The 17,270-nt window shown below is 37.5% G+C and overlaps 1 protein-coding gene across 9 annotated transcripts in view; it reads right to left on the reverse strand.

Moving 5' to 3' along the window:
- The window catches only part of Cfap20dc (CFAP20 domain containing), a 289,810-nt gene that overhangs the window by 132,868 nt on the left and 139,672 nt on the right, over positions 1 to 17,270 (reverse strand). For all 9 annotated transcript variants that reach the window (XR_004772275.1, XM_035452377.1, XM_035452376.1 and 6 more), the window contains one exon: positions 9,895 to 10,032. Coding sequence is in view for 8 of the 9 variants with exons in the window: in XM_035452377.1 (XP_035308268.1) it covers positions 9,895 to 10,032 (138 nt within the window). In the remaining variant the exon portion in view is untranslated. The remainder of the gene's footprint in view (positions 1 to 9,894; positions 10,033 to 17,270) is intronic.

Here is a 17,270-nt window from a genome sequence, read left to right on the forward strand (position 1 = left end):
TCCTCCAATGCTGGTGGGAGTAAAAACTTGTACACTTTGGAAATCAGTATGGTGGTTCCTCAGGAAAATAGGAATCAGTCTACCACAAGATCCAGCAATTCCACTCTTAGGCATATACCCAAAAGAAGCACATTCACACAACAAAGATATCTGTTCAACAATGTTCTTAGCAGCATTATTTGTAATAGCAAGAACCTGAAAGCAGCCTAGATGCCCCTCAGCTGAAGAATGGATAGAGAAAATGTGGTACATTTACACAATGGAGTACTACTCAGTGGAAAAAAACAATGGAATTTTGAAATTCTCCGGCACATGGATGGAACTAGAAGAAACCCTTCTGAGTGAAGTAACAAAAAGACAAACATGATATGGATCCAACATTTTCATCTACCATTTCACAATCAACTCAGAATGAAACATGGGACCAGGCTCCAGATTTTGTGTTAATTTTTATTTTAGTTCATCCTTGTTGTTCTATAGCATGTATAAAACATGAGCAAAGGTTGATTCTAGTATGGCAATAATATTTTGGAGAAGGCATCTGACATTTTTAAGCCTTATTTCTTCATTCCTAAAATTGGGATAACAATGTACTTAAGTCATGACATTTTTTGTTAAAATTATATGAAACTAGACATGTCCCATACTTCATGTTGTGTCTTAGAGGGAGTAAATACTTAGTAAGATTTGCTAGTATCCTCTATCTTGAATATTACCCAATGCTTACAAGATCTATTTACTTTCATTTCTTCATTTCTTCATTCATTCTTTAGTAGTGACTAGATGCTTAACCTGTTTGACAATGAGTGAGACAGGGAATAAGATGGAACACTATCTCATTCAATAAGCTTATTACAGTCTTATGGGAGACATCAATGTTTAAGCAAGAAATTAATACACAGTTCAATGATTATGATTATAGAAAGAGTTTACAAAGGAAAAGTATGAAATGTTCTAACTATGCTCAGTAGGGGGTTGGTATCCAAACTCTGGGGTCAAGGGAATCCTTTGACACCTGAAGGATGATAGATGTCACAGATACCTACAGTTCTCTGTGATGCTCTTACTCTACAGAAGAAGAAATTAGCTCACAGTCTGAATAGGGGCTCAAAAACCAAGTTTATATTCACTTGTCCCCTCCCTTTTAAATTACACATGATGCTGCCCTCATTTAACAATGGGTCAGTTACATCCATCTAACTAAAACTGTTTAATATCTCAAAAATGGATGATTAATGATTATATTTATAGGTACCAAAAATTCATGAATGTTATAATCCAATGTGTGTCTAGGGGATTACTGAGATCTACGAGGAACTAAGCAGCTAACATATGGCTTAAAGTCCTATCTTAAAGGGAAAAAACACTGGGGGAGAGATTAAGAGGACAAACTGAAGTGGCTGGAAAGCCTGGCAAGTAAGGCATTCCAAAAGCTCCTTGTGGGATATGGGGTAACCAGATAATTTGAGAGTCTAAGCCCCGTACAAAGTATTCAATCCAATGCTGGTTTTAGAATGTTGGAGAACTGTCAGTCTACAAGCCATGGAAGTATGATGAAAAGAAAAGCAGATAGGTAAATGCCTCAAGCAGCAAAGGTCCTGGGAGACTACAATCTAACTTCAACTTTTGCAAATAATTAAAACCAGTATGTAGTCTTATCTCATTAATACAAAAAGTTTATGATACTTTTGAAAGGCAATAAAATAATATTGAAAACTACAATTAGATTGTATCTTTCTGTGTTGAACTGGAGTAGGACCGTAGGCAGTGTGTGTGTGGAGCTGGGTCGGTTCTGCAAGATACAAGGCAGTGTGCAGGATACTAGTTTTCTCCACAAGGCATGAACTAGCCTAGTTTTTATTCCTATGCTTCATGCAGAAAAATAAAACTAATTTAAGTTTTACTTTGAGAAAGCTTTCCATTCTGAATAAGGAGCACAGTTTATTTGATCCAGGATTTGTGTTGGAACTAAGGCATTTTTCCATAAATCCAGCAGGCTTTTGGGAGATAGTCTTCTAATTTAGTTTTAGTGCTTGAAACATAGTAACATCTCACTAAATGTTAGCTTTGATTATGACCACGATGAATTGTTGGTAAATATCCATAGAGTTTAAATTATTTAGTTAGCACTGTTTTATTCATTCATTTGATCACCCAGTCAACAACTATTTCCTGTGCTCCTTGTAAGTATTAAGGTACTAAGCACTGTTAGGTGGTAGGGAATATAACCATAAGTGGGATCCCTGTGATGTCTCCCCAAAACAACATCCATCCATCCATCCATCCATCCATCCATCCATCCATCCATCCATCCATCATCAATTGTGTGTGTGTGTGTGTGCCCGCATGCACGCACATGCATGCGCGCACAAGTGTGCACCCATACAGTGTGCTTGTGGAGGTCAGAGAACAACATGTAGGACTCAGTTCTCTCCTACCATATGAAGTTCAGGGGACAGAAGTCAGGTCTGGGTAGCAAGCACATTTACTTACTGAGCCATCTTGTTAGACTAGGATCCCTATAATTTTTTTGGAAAATAACTAGTAAACATGAACAAGAAAATATCAGGTGGTAATAAACGTGCAGAAAGTAAAACAAAGCAATGTGGCAGGATCTGAAGCTTAGGGGTTACTGGAAGATATTGATGAATATAGAGAACAGTCATTAGTGATAATGTATCTAAAAATATTCATAATAGCCAGAAACTGGACACAGATGAATGTAAAAAGAATTGTACATTTATACAATGGAGTGTTACTTTAAAAAAATGAAATTTTCAGGCAAATTGATGGAACTAGGAAAAATCACCCTGAGTAAGGAGGCATCTCAGACTCAGAAAGATGAATATAGTCGCTTACATGTGGATGAAGTCAATGATAGTCAAGCTACAAGGATCTAGAGGGAACAGATACATCTCACTAGGAAAGGTAAATAGAATAGATAGTTATGGATGTATGACAGGGGACTAGAATTGGACGATTAAGTAGATAGGTGTGGAGCAGATTTAGGGAGGGAATACAGGGAGATGCAACAAAAATTAAGGGATGTTTGAAGGATAGTATGGAAACTTAATACAGTAGGAACTTCCTAACACACACACACACACACACACACACACACACACACACACACACACACACACACAGAGAGAGAGAGAGAGAGAGAGAGAGAGAGAGAGAGAGAGAGAGAGAGAGAGAGATGATCTAAATGAAATTGCCAAATAATGGGGGAGACAGTACCAACTGACCATCTCTTGCTATCAAATGAAGCTTCCAGTACTGAGTTTATGTTACATCTAATTGAGTTGTTGGCCAAAGGAGCACCATGGAAATCCCCAAATGACCTAGGTTGTTGCCAAGACTATAGGTTGCTTCCCATAAACTGACAGTAGGGTGCCACAGCTGAAGATAACATCTACCGCACAACTCACTGAAGATGGAGATGTCAAGCTGGTGCCTACATATAGGATTCACCTCTATGCTACAGTGTATTTGGTACAGGAACATGTTTCACACACTCGCTAAAGAGAAACATGAACACCAATTCAGCCAAAAACCTTTAATCTACAAGGGTGTATTACCTGCAAGATATGCTAGGGCAACGGTGGCACAAAATTGTGGGAGTTACCAATGGATTTGACTTAAAGCATATTAGATGAAACCGATACCTGACACTGCTTGGATTGCTAGGAACCTAAGACTTGATAGCCCAGGGATCTGGACTAAATAATACTGGACTAAAAGAAAAATATATTGCCATACTGATTCCACAGAGGCTGTACAAATTTTTATTCCCACCAGCAATGGAGGAATGCTCCCTTTTTTCCCCCACATCCTCTCCGGCATAAGCTGTCATTGGTGTTTTTGATCTCAGCAATTCTGATTGGTATAAGATGGTATCTCAGAGTTGTTTTGATTTGCATTTCCCTGACGACTAAGCATATTGAACATTTCCTTAATGTCTTTTTGCCATTTGAGATTGTTCTGTTGAGAATTATGTTTAGATCAGTACCCTTTTTTTTTAAATTGGATTATTTGGTAGTTTGATGTCTAGTTTCTTGAGTTCTTTGTATATTTTGGAGATCAGCCATCTGTCAGATGTAGGATTGGTGAAGATCTTTTTCCATTCTGTAGGCAGCCGTTTTGTCTTGTTGTGCTTTATCATGATCCTTGTGGTATGGTCATCACCCCCAACCAGCAGGAAGCAGCTTGGAATGAATGATGCCCAAATTCCCAAATATTGTTTATAAATGTTTGTTTTCATTTAAATGGGGTTGGTTATAAATGGTAATGATCACAGTCAATCTCTTTTTAAAGGAAAAAGGAGGAATAGGATATTGAAATGAACACTTTACATTGGTATGGATTTTCACTTATTGATACAAATTTAAGGTTAATTTTGTTATATGTAAATTTCTCCTCTTGTTTGGTATTGTGTTTATATAAATCTTTTAAAATGTAATGCATAATTAAATACAGATTGATATAGTCAGGTACAATACTCAAAATTTACAGTTAGGTTAGTTAGGTTTTCTAGATATACAGAGATGTATTTGAGATGATAGATATTCTTGAAACCTTTCAAGAGAGGTTTCAACTTACAGAGATATATAACATTTTAAATGGTTTAGGGTTTTTCATGACAATGACACACAACTTCTCCTGGCACACCAATTTTGTCGGAAAGGAGGATGGGCATCAAAGAAACTCAATATGGAGTTTGCCTTCAACATGGCAAGATTAGCCATTTGGGCAAGAAACTGCTCTTGCCTGGACTATTTGAGAAATTGGACATGCAGGACCCACAAGAAAGTGACTGCCTAACTTGTAAAACAAGACAGTCCTGAAGGGTTCCTACTTCATGGAGAAGTCTGCCAGACACACTGTGGCCTATAGGCTGACGATGGATGCTCCAACATTAAGAGGAAATTTGGGTTACTGTCCAGGTAGCGAGATGTCTCTGTCAGACCTAGAGTTTATATATTATCCTTCTGTGGTCTTTGATGGAGTTGAAGACAGATAGTTATGGTTATACTTTTCTTTAGTTATTATAAAAGATAAGCTGCATATAAGACTTTAGACTCACAAAGATAGGATAGATGATAGAATATTTTCTTTAAAATTTTGCTAAATGTTAATGGACTAAATATTGTAAATATAGTTCTTACTTGATAACTGTTTTGTTATATATTTTACTTTGTTAATATTAAACCCTTCTTTTTATTTAGATAGAAAAGAGGAGATCATGGGGGAAGTTCTTCTGTGTATATGTTTGTCTTATTGGTTGATAAATAAAATACTGTTGGTCAATAGGGAAGCAAGACTAGGTGGGACTAGGAGAGAAGAAGGATTCTGGGAAATGTAGTAGGGGAGTTGCCATGTGATCTCCAGGAAGAGAGGATGCAAGGTCGGCATTCTTGGTAAGATAAGTGTTTATAAAATATATAGATTAATAGTTATGGTTGATACTTATGACAGAGCTAACAAGTGAGAAATCCTAGTCACTGGCCAGCAGTATTGTAACTAACATAAGACCCTGCATGTTGTTTGGGGGTCCTAGTGTGGCAGTGGGGCTCGGGCGGCTGGTGGCAGGAGTTATCATTACAATAACATTAAAGACAATTGATATTGTCTTTAAAAGCCCCTTGTGCTTAATGCTTGGGGCTACCCTTGGTTCCCGAATACCTGAGTGTAGTCCCAGATGACTGGAATAAAGACTTTCAGTAGGGAATAGACTGTGTCTGAGGGGTCTTCTCTGGTAGGCTCCCTGTAACAGAGCAAAGATTTTTCTCCCACTGTGTATGCCATTTCTTAATTTAATCAATTATTTCTTTTGCTTTAATTTCTTATCATCACATTTGTCGACTGTTGATCTTATTCCTTGAGCCACCGGAGTCTTTTTTTCAGAAAGCCCTTGTATAGGCCTATATCTTGAAGTATATTCCTACCAACAGTTTCAGTCTCCCATCATATATTAATATCTTCCATCATTTTGAACTGATTGATGTAGGTGAGAGACAGGGATCTAGAGTCATTCTTCTACACCTGAATATCCAGCTTTTCCCACAGCATTTGTTGTAAAGGCTATCTTTTCTCCATTGTATGTTTTTGATATCTTTCTAAAAGAAATATGGTGGCTGTAACTATATGGTTTTTCTTTGGTCCTTCATTCCATTCTGTTTATCTATATACCTACTTTTGTGCCAGTACCACAATGTTTTTGTTACTGATGTTCTGTGGTAGAACCTGAAATCAGATATATTGATATCTCCACCACTGGGCCTTTTGTTCAAGACTACTTTAGTTATCTGGGGTCTGTTGTGCTTTGATAATAAAATTTAGGATTCATTTCTTGTTTCTATTCATGTGAAGACCATCACTGGACCTTTAATAGGATTTGCATTGAATCTTCAGATTGGTTTTGGCAATATAGCATTTTGACAATATTAATTCAACTGACTCATGAATTATGGGAAGTACCTTGGCTTTTAGTACAGCATATACTAATTCATTTCCCTTTTAGGTTTTTCTGTTTCACAGTAGAATATGATTGTTGGTTTGAATCTTGCTTTCATAAAATGGATTCCAAACAAGACATCTAATACCAAAGACAGTTTGCTGATTCATTCTCTTTCTTCCTTCCCTCTGTCCCCCCTCAATTCCTCCCTCCCTCTTTTGTCTTCTAGATGGATTAATTCACAAGTCTGCAGCTATGGTAGGAGGTAGAATATCAGTTTCCTCTTATTTATAAAGAAAGTGAAAACCCAGTAAGATGGCTGTTGTGAGAAGGGAGACAATAGGGAAAAGCACCTTCCAATTTTTAAGTAAATTACTACTTTTGATTTGTGTTCAGTGGGCCACTGTATCTTGTCATTAATGCTGAATGCTTCATTTCAATAGCCAGACCACATTCTCTGGTTCAAATAAACTGGGGTTCCATTAATGAAAGTAAGATTATCAGATTCCACAGTCCTAAAGTCATTAGCTAATGTGCAGAGGGAGTTGACAAAGACAACCGGGGTAATGTGGAGCTTTTTGGAAAGGCTGACTTCTTAGAAACAGTGATTTTATTAATTCCATTCAATGTTCTTGATTAAGCACTATAGCATTCAATAAAACAGTTAAAAACTCTAAGGTTTCTTTCTTTCTTTCTTTCTTTCTTTCTTTCTTTCTTTCTTTCTTTCTTTTTTTTGGTGGTGTGAAAATCCACAGGAAATGGCTATTTCTCTTGAGGTCTCATTGGGATCTCTCAATATGTGCATTTATGATAAAATATGAAAATTTACATGACCAATACACAGCCAATTATATGAGCACATATTCATTTTCTCATGCAATTCAAATCTCATTGTGGGAGTTCACACACCAGAAAGAGATGAAAACAAGTAGTTCAAATAAAGACACATCTGCTGGCTATCCACATTTAAAAATCTGCCCTTGGGCATAATCCTCAGAAATATCATTCAAATCAAACACTTGCACAGAGAGCAAAAGTTATTAATACATTCATTTCTACTAAGTTTTAAAGTTCACATATATGAAAATCAGCTACTGAAATGTATTTGTAGAAAGAGAACCATACAGTACCATGTGTGTTCATGTCATCTTGCCTATCAAGCATGTGCAATGAGATTGACGTAAGAGACAGTATCAAAATGGATTACAATGGATATAATTGGTACTCACAAAGAAAAAGTAATATTCTCATGGATCTCACCAATTCATGTTTCTGTATACATGATGTAAGTTGAATTGACTATTATTATGCATTAAAAGTACACAATTTACAGAAGAAATATCAATATCCCCCTCTGTAAGTTTGGCTTGAATATAGCCTATGGAAATGTTCTGTTTAGTTGTAACATTGATGGAATTAGTATTTATCAAATCTTATTCAGTTTAAGCACCTCTGAGAGCTTTACCAAAGATAACAATGATAGTGTACATTGACTTGTATTTATTTTAAAGGCAGTTTATAAAACATTCAGCTGGAAGTACAGAGGGTTAAAAAAAAGATCATTTGCAATCATGTCATCATCATATGTGACACAACTTAAGTCATTCCTGTTATTGAAAATTATCAAAGGTACAGATATGTTGTTTGTTACTGAAAATACTCTACCTGCATTCTGAGGCCAATCTTAAGATTAAACTGTCACCTGAAAGGTAATGATCTTACTTTTATACTTTTATGTTTTTCCATGGCTCCCTAACAAACATGGCTTGCACAAAAATCTATTTCTCTTTGTGTTTAGATGTATAACTAATACACATATTTTCACTATTTGCCTCATTGCTAGCAGAAAGTCCTACTCAAAGTGCGTAATTATGAAGCAGGTGAGGTTTGAAATATACACTCCCTCTGCTTTTCTATGAGTTTTGGAATGATGCAATTAAGGGTTAACAGTATAGCGCGTGCGTGCGTGCGTGCGTGCGTGCGTGCGTGCGTGTGTGCGTGCGTGTGTGTGTGTGTGTGTGTGTGTATTTGACAAAAGGACAAAAGAGGTCCAGTTCTTTAGGGATATGTAACTTTTGGCATATAACACTGATTAAGATTGACAAAAAAATGCATGTGATAAAGAGCTCATGCTTTCAACTTTCATCACAAATACCTACTTTTTCCTCTTCTAATCTGACTTCCTTTTAAGCTCTGACCACTTTCTGGACAATACATGTTATGTGGGAAGCCACAAATCCAGCCACATCCCCCTTCAGCTTCTCTCAGTGCCACTGCTTTCTACTGGTCCAAGTCCTGACAGTCTGGAATCCTGCTGTTGAATGCAGCTTCCTAAAACATTACCATCTCTTTAGTGAGGGACAAGAAACACTCCCACAGTGTACTTCTAACACAGCATTTCATTACTCAAGCTGTTCCTTAAATTAATCCTATGAATAATGGTCCAAAAATTTGCTATTTCTTGCTTTTACTCAGTCTTCTGCCCTAACATATTTCCATAAATCTCTTACCAATTTCTTATAAGAGCATATTGTAAATACATAGATATGCATAGGATATTTTCAGGATCTACTTCTACAGATGATTTGTCACGGTGACTATCCTTTAGCATCCTTTGAATTACCTCCCTTAATTTCTGTGTTACTTGAAACCACATACTTTCCCAGTCTGAGTGATACAGCTGCATATAACAATCACGAGAGGAGGAAAAAACAACCACCAAAACAAATCAGACTAGCCAAATTAACTAAGGGTTTCTATGGGGAGAGTCCATACAGCAGGAAAAACATGTTTTGTACTGTTAAATGTTTAAACTTTAAAATGTTTCAGGGGTTCAAACATCTAGGGAATTGAGCTTATATTGGGTCTGATATTAAGGTGTTTTATTTTCATTGATTTGGTCAGCTGGTATGAGGTCTGTTTAGAGGTAAAATACTGGAAGTCTTAGAATATTTTGTTTAGTTCACAGGCTTCCAAAAACTCATTTGAGACTATTTAAAAATGAATGATATGTATTCAGGCAGGGCAACACTGTCCAGAACTGAACAGAAGTTTCCTTTTTTAAACTGACAGTGTAGTTCCAGTTGGCTGCAGTCCTGTTACTCCCTACAGATCCTTCACAGAGAAGCTTTACCTGTCTTGTACTGTGGTACTTGAATAATAAAGTAACATTTTCTGTAGAGGGATAACTACCCTACAGAAAAGCATTGTTGCATGTCTCTCCCTACCTTCTCCTTTCCCCCAATAAATCACAGTGCAGAAGTAGAAAGGGTTCTTCATTTTAGTTGTCTGCCTGGGCTATCAGTGAACCGAGTTTGCAGGCCCTGGCCTTGTATACTGGCAGTACTGTGGAAGAAGGAGACTTAGGGAGGTCTCTAGAGGAAAACATCTTGCCAGGGGAAGGGTGCACATATGCTTACAGGAACCTCAGTGCCTACCTGATTCTGCTGATTGTACTCGATGACCTCCAAATTTTATTTCAGTTTGGCAGACTTTTGTCATGTTTAGCAGCTGTGTGACATGAGGAACATCTGTTGCAAGTTGACAGCTTCGTGGAATCATATCTGTGGGTTCATCTGTAGAAGGGGAATACAATACCCAATGTGAAATGAAGAGCATCCATGCTCCAAATAAAAACCATTTCTGATAACTGAGTAAACTCTATAATGAAACCAAATAGAGCAAAATCATTTTATAGTACAACTTTGAACAAATTATTCAACTTTTAGCCCTGATGTCTGTAGAAAGAGCATGGCATTTCTAGGTAAGAGGGAGACTAGAAACTAGACTCCCTTTTCCCCTGTCAGTGGGACCCAGTATCTATCCCTGGTGCATGAGCTGGCTTTCTGGAACCCATTCCCTACGGTAGGATGCCCTGCTCAGCCTTGATACAGAGGACAGAGGTTTGGTCCTGCCTCAACTTAATATGTCAGGCTTTCTTGACTCCCTAATGGGAAGTGTTTCTGAGGAGTGGTTGGGGGGCTGGGGGAGGTGGGGGCATTAGGAGGAGGGGAAGGAGAGGGAACTGTGGTTGCTATGTAAAATGAATAAAAAATTAAAAAACAAAAAACAAAACAAAACAACAACAACAACAAAACAAAACAAAAAAACCGCCTGTTTGTAACCTGTGGAGAAGAGTCCCAATTAGTAATGACTCTTACAAAAGAGCTAAACTTAGGAAACAAACAAAAAATAGTGGGAAAACAAGACAGTTACTCAGAGAAAAAAATAAGCTGAGGAGAGAGATACAAAATCCTCTGCATAGAAGTAGTCAAGAGTGGTCATCAGCTTGTGCTGACTTAACATGGATGCCAGAAGAATTGTGATCAGGAGATGTAGCAAGATCATGTTCTGAGGGCAGAGAGAAGCTCAGAATTGTGCTGGCTGTGAAGACAGTCACACAATTGTTGCAAGGGAACATGAGCTGAGATTATCCACAAGTTGAGCATAATATAGTGACCCCTGTCACTACCTAGGCAAGCAGCATCATGGGAACCCAAGAAATGCAGCAAACCTTACACAGTCTGGCCAGCAAATGCAAGCTTTCTCATGTAAGAACCATGGGACAGTGGTGATTAAAAAAAAAAAATCTGAGATCCTGCTGGTAAAGTGAACACCCCGGAAGCATACACTCAAAAGGAAACATGAAGGAGAGAATCATTCAGACTACTTCAGAGGTCTAGCCACAGAAAGATCCTAGGAAAGCTTTAATCCCTAGCACAGCAGGATGGGACTGGAGCAGGCAGGCAGGGGAAGGGTGCCAGACAGGGGTGATTTCTGCAGTCTTACACAGAAGATCTTCTGAGCAGGGAGGGCATATATGATTTAAGTCATTTGATTTACTGAGACTAGTAGCCCTTCCCTATTAACAGGGCTATTAGGTGAAATCACCCCAGAAGAAACCAACATCAATGATGTAGTGGGACAGAGCAAAGGTTCCTTCATCTTGTTTTAACTGGAGCCATCTTTGATATAGCCTGAAACTGACTCCTCCTGTACCACTTTTCTATCCCCACTGTGATAGAAACACTGTTCTAGAAAATCGGGGTTAAATACCTGAGCTAGTTACATGTTTTTGGCTTCTGTTAAACTGCTTGCTTGCCTCATGCAACTGCCAACCAGGATGCAGTTTTTCTGTGTTCTTTGCTTTTAGAAGCTCCCTGTAAAATGTACTGGAGATAGCTCTGTGAGAAGTGTTTCTAGGCAGGCCCAGGCTAGCTTAATACAGACTCTCACTCAATTTGGACTTTGGTTGTGCTGTGTGGTCTTTGGGTCTCTATCCTAAAACAATAGTACCTTCTGACTTTATTTTTTTAATTGACATTTTCAGAAAGACTATTTTATGTGCATGGTTGTATTAGCTGCATGTATGACTGTGCACCACATGCATGCAGTAGGTTGGATCCCCTGGGCAGGATGCTTGTGAGTCACTGATGATGTGGGTGCTGGGCATTGAACTCTGGTCTTCTGTAAGAGTAGCCAGTACTTTTAACTGATGGGCCATCTCTCCACCTCCTGTGACACCTTTTTGTACTTCAAATGTTTAGTTGTTTTGTTTTAGCTTGTATTTCACCCAAACAGGCTTTCATGACTACCCTTACTTGTTCTACAGTTAATCTGTAACATTTTCTTTGCTGTTTCTTCTTATAGTTCCCATTGATACCTTCTCCCTCTTAATATTCTTCATTCCCCTCACGCTCTTTTTCTTTCATTTTTTTCAAGACAGGGTTTCTCTGTGTAGTCCTGGCTATCCTTGGACAGCTGGCCTCGAACTCAGGGATCTGTCGTGGAACATTATTTTAACTGGGCAAAGTTGTGGTACATTTGTTTATACTGCAGAATACTACTGTGTAAAGGTGTGTTAATTTATTTGTGCAACGTTTGTTTAATGATGTAAGGATGTGTGTTTCCTTATGTAAAGATGTATTCCATTTGTTTCATCTTGACTGCCTAAGGCACCTGAATGGTCTAGTAGAGAGCTGAACAGTCAATAACTAGTCAGGAGAAAGAATATGTGGGGCTGGCAGAGAGAATAAATAGGAGGAGAAATATAGGCTTGAGAGAAGAAGAAAATAGTGAGAGAAGAGAGGAGAAAAGGAAGGAGATGCCCAGGCCAGAAGCCAGCCAGTCAGACATGAGAAGCAGTGAAAGTAAAATACACAGAAAGAAAAGAAGAAGGTAAAAAGCCCTGATGCAAAAGGTAGATAAAGAGAAACAGGTTAATTTAAGTTAAAATAGCTAGCTAGAATGAGCCTAAGCTAGGCCAAGCATTTAAAACTAAGAATAAGTCTTCCTGCCAGGATTTGGGAGCTGGTTGGTGGCCTAAAAGAAAAAGCCTGGAACAACATGTCTTTGCCTCCCAAGTGCTGGGATTAAAGGTATGTGCCCAAATATCTGGCTCTGTCTCCTTTTTAATTATTAATACCTTAAAAAAAACTATAGACTACAAAACACCAAGCCTATAATCTATATTTCCTCACCCTGAATCACTGTACCTCTCTCTGGACTGTGTTGGGACACTAGTGTCTTCTACTGCAAGTCAACCCATGGCTTTTGTCAAATCATTGTCTATCCTTCTTCATTGTTTCACTTTCAAATAGTAATGAGGAACATAAACTCAAGTGAAGACAACTCACTAGAAGGCTCACAAAAATTAAATGATTAAGCAAAAAGGGTGAAAAAAGTGAAAAATTAAAACTGGAGGACCTATCTATGCCAACACAAATTACACACACACACACACACACACACACACACACACACACACACACACACACACACCAGACATGAGAAGGCAAGCCACTATGACACTTTTTACAAATTCACAGCTCCCCAATACCAGAAACCCAAGATAGTGAGATGCGAGAAGTAAACAAAGATTTCAGAGTCCTACTTTTCAAAAGGATCAATTACACATAGAGGACACTAAAAAGTGGACAAATGAAGAAAGGAAATTTAGGACCCAGACAAGGAAGTCAGTAAGGGAGGTGAAACAGCCATTTGTGGCAGAAATTTTAAAAAATGAGTAAAAATTCAGCATTGAATTGAGTATTATTAAAAAAATAACCAGTATAAATGGTAAATATGAAAAGCCCAGTTAAACAAACAAACAAACAAACAAACAAAAAATCCCAGTGAAAATTATCATGAGCAAAGACTAGTTGAATATAGAATATCAAAATAAGGCTGAGGCAGCAACATGCCCAAACATACATACATTTACAAAAAAGAGCACTGAATAATCTTCTAAGAACTTTGGGATATGGTCAAGACACCAAACCTACGATTCCATGAGGAAGGAGCTAACACAAAAATCTAATTTAGACACTAAAATGATAGCAGAAAATGTCCAAAAGCCAAGAGAGACATGGACATCCACATATGAGGCATTTCTAAATTTAGTGGGTATAGTCAGAAAAGAATCTTTCTACCTCACATCACAGCTGGATATCAAAAACAGAATACTACGGACAATAGTATAAGTTGTAAGAGAAATGTCACCTCAACTATAGAGAAAATGCACCAGTATAGCATCAAATCTTGCTGTGGAATAATACTCTTGTACACTGTAAATATCTGTCACTCCAATTGGTTTAATAAAATGCTGACTGGCTACTAGCCAGGAAGGAAGTATAGGTAAAGTGACCAAACTAAGGATGATAAGGAGAAGGGCCGAAGTCAGGAGTTGCTAGCCAGATCCAGAGGAAGTAAGTGAGAATGCTGTACTGAGAAAAGGTACCAAGCCACAATAGCTAAACATAGATGAGAGTTATGGGTTAATTTAAGTGTAAGAGCTAGTTGGTAATAAGCCTGAGCTACCAGCTGAGAATTTATAATTAATATAAACCTCTGTGTGGTAATTTGGGAAGCAGCTGCTAGGTATTCGGGAGTTGTTGGAGGGACAGTAACTTCCATCTACAAAATCTCTCACCAGAAACCCCAAAGGCCTAGGAAGCATTAAATGATACATTTTAAACCCTGAGAGTAAATAATTGTAAACAAAGATTGTTATATCCAGCAAAGCTATCTTTTAAAATTTACAGAGAAATACCTACATTGCTGGTCAAACACAAGCTAAAGCAATTCAGGACCCCCAAGCCAGAAGTGCAGAAAGTACTTAAAAGGAGTATTATACACTGAGAAGGGAGAAAGCTAGTCTGAATCATGAGAGGATGATAAGAATAAATTTCATGATGAAGAGATGAGCAAAAGAGGTAACAAGGGAATCTAAGATGTCCAACATAGTAGTTTACTAATAAGAACAAGGAAGAAAGTAAAAAAGAAACAAAATCTGGTCAACCAGAAAAGTAATCAAGGAACCTTCAAGAATTTGAAAACTCCTTCCCATAGTACCTTTAAATGCAAAGAGGCCCCATTCTAAAATTTATACATTTATCGTTTATCACTTACTCCCCACATTACCTCTCAGATGAGTAAGACTTCTTTTTTAGGTATGAGAAAAGACTCTGGAAGTACAACAAACTGGAATTTAGAACTACGTAAGCACAACCCAATTGTTACATTGCATTGTTTTTTCCCATCAGTTTCTACGGTTAAAATAGAAAGTTTGAAAAAAAAATAAACTTGTTGAAAGACAAAACTGCAAGTCATACAAATACACACACAAAAGAGGAAAATTCCATTACAGTTTTTATTTCCTACTAATTTCCACCTTTGATATTTTGCTTTGCTGCCTGATCATTGTTGTCTTCTGTGGGTAAACTTAAGGCTGTATCTGCCTGGAGATTCTGTATCTACTGCACAAATATGAACATCTAACAAGGAACCTCTTACCCAGGTTTATACAAGAATGCACAGGTAGAAAATCACCTTCCGTTTCCAGGAATAAAAGCACCCAAAGGAAACAAAAAAGAGGACCCATTCACCATTTAGAAGATGCAGATGAGATAACTGACAAAAAATAAGATCTTACTATTTGTTGTCTCTGAGAACCATATACCATTGACAAAATGACTGACTTTGTCTTATGATTGCTGTAATGAAACACCATGACCAAAACAAGCTGGAAAGAAAAGATTTATTTGGCTTGCATTTTCATATTGGTGTTCAACATCAAAGGAAATCAAAACAGGAACTCAAAACAAGACAGGAACCTGGAGGCAGAAGCTGAAGCAGAGACCATAGGGGTAGAGAGGTGCTGCAGATTGGCTTGCTCCTCATGGTTTGTTGTTTGATTTCTTATAGAAACTGGGACCAACAGCCTATGGGTGAAATAACCCACAGTGGTGTGGTCCCTCCACCATAAATCACTATTTAAGAAAATGTCCTTTAAGTTGCCTACAGATAGAGTTTATGGAAGCATTTTCTCAACTGAGGGAGGCTCTCTCCTCTCTAACTCCAGCTTGTGTCAAGTTTACTAGCCTATACAAAAGAGTCAAAGCATGGAAATTAGGTTGCCAATCAAATAAATACAAGCCAATAACCTTGAATAGCTATTCTAACATCTGGTAAAGCAGACTTCAAACCAATAATAAGAAGAGATTAAAAAGGTCATTAAGATTAATAAAGGGAACAAAATCAAGAAACATAATTATTGCAAATATACATCTGCTGAATTTTGGGGCTCCTAATTTCATAAATGAAATCCTGATGGGTAGGTAAGGTCACACAGGTCCTGACAGAATAATTATATGATTGGTGATTTCATTAGCCCACTTCTATCTTTAGATAGGTCATCAACATAGAAGCTTCAGATCACTAGATTTAACAGACACCTCACTGAACAGATAACAAATATACATTCTTCTCAGCAGTTCTAGTAATTTTTCTAAAATTATTTACATTATAGGCCATAAAGCAAGCCTTATCAAACACACACACACACACACACACACACACACACACACACAATAAATAAATGATTTCCCATATCTTATCATGGTAGACAAAAATTAGAAAGCTTTAGAAACCATAGAAACTACACAAATATGGTCAATGAAGAAACCAGGGGCAAAATAAAAAAAAACAATCACAGAGCCAAATGAAAATATGGCACCGTAAGTGTGAGGAATGGGATGCACTGAAGGTTGTCCAAGAGGAACATTTTCCCAACGTGGAGAAAATCAGTGTCAGAAAAAAATCTTCCAATTAATAAATGAGCTGAAGAACTGAATAGACTGTCCTCAAAAGAATAAATACAAATGGCCAATGAATATTTCAAAGTGTTTAGCAATTTTAGCTACCAGGAAAATGAAATTAAAATAAAATACAACAAATGCTGGCAAGGATATGCTGTAGAGTAACATTCAAATGCTGCTGATGTTTCAGAATGTCAACTGGGGCAGTCTCCATAGAAATTATTATGGTGATGTCTCAAGAAACTAGAATTAGAACTGATGGTATATGACCGATGGTATATGATCTTTGGGTCATACACTCAAAGATCCTATCATTCAAGAGATGCTTGCCCACTTATATTTAGAGCTACACTGTTGATCATACCGAGAAATGGAATAATTTAGAGGAGCATCTACAGCTGAGGTGGCACATTATACACACAGGAATTTAACTCAATGTAAAGAAAGTGAAGTCATGATAGTTTCAGGAGAACAGATGGAACTGTCAATCAGTATGTGAAGAAAGACAAATGCTATGCTTTATCTCATGGAAAAGATATATATATATATATATATATATATATATATATATATATATGTTGTGTTTGTGTGATGGAATTATTATAACAGGGGCCATGCAAGGAGGGGAAGAAGAGATCTTAATGGAAGGGACCTTTAAGGAAAGAGAAGATAAAATACATGGGACTAAAGAAGAGGGGAAAGTGAATTAGAGGCCT

The sequence above is a fragment of the Cricetulus griseus genome, assembly GCF_003668045.3.
Source record: "Cricetulus griseus strain 17A/GY chromosome 1 unlocalized genomic scaffold, alternate assembly CriGri-PICRH-1.0 chr1_1, whole genome shotgun sequence".
In the NCBI taxonomy this organism is placed as follows: Eukaryota; Metazoa; Chordata; class Mammalia; order Rodentia; family Cricetidae; genus Cricetulus; species Cricetulus griseus.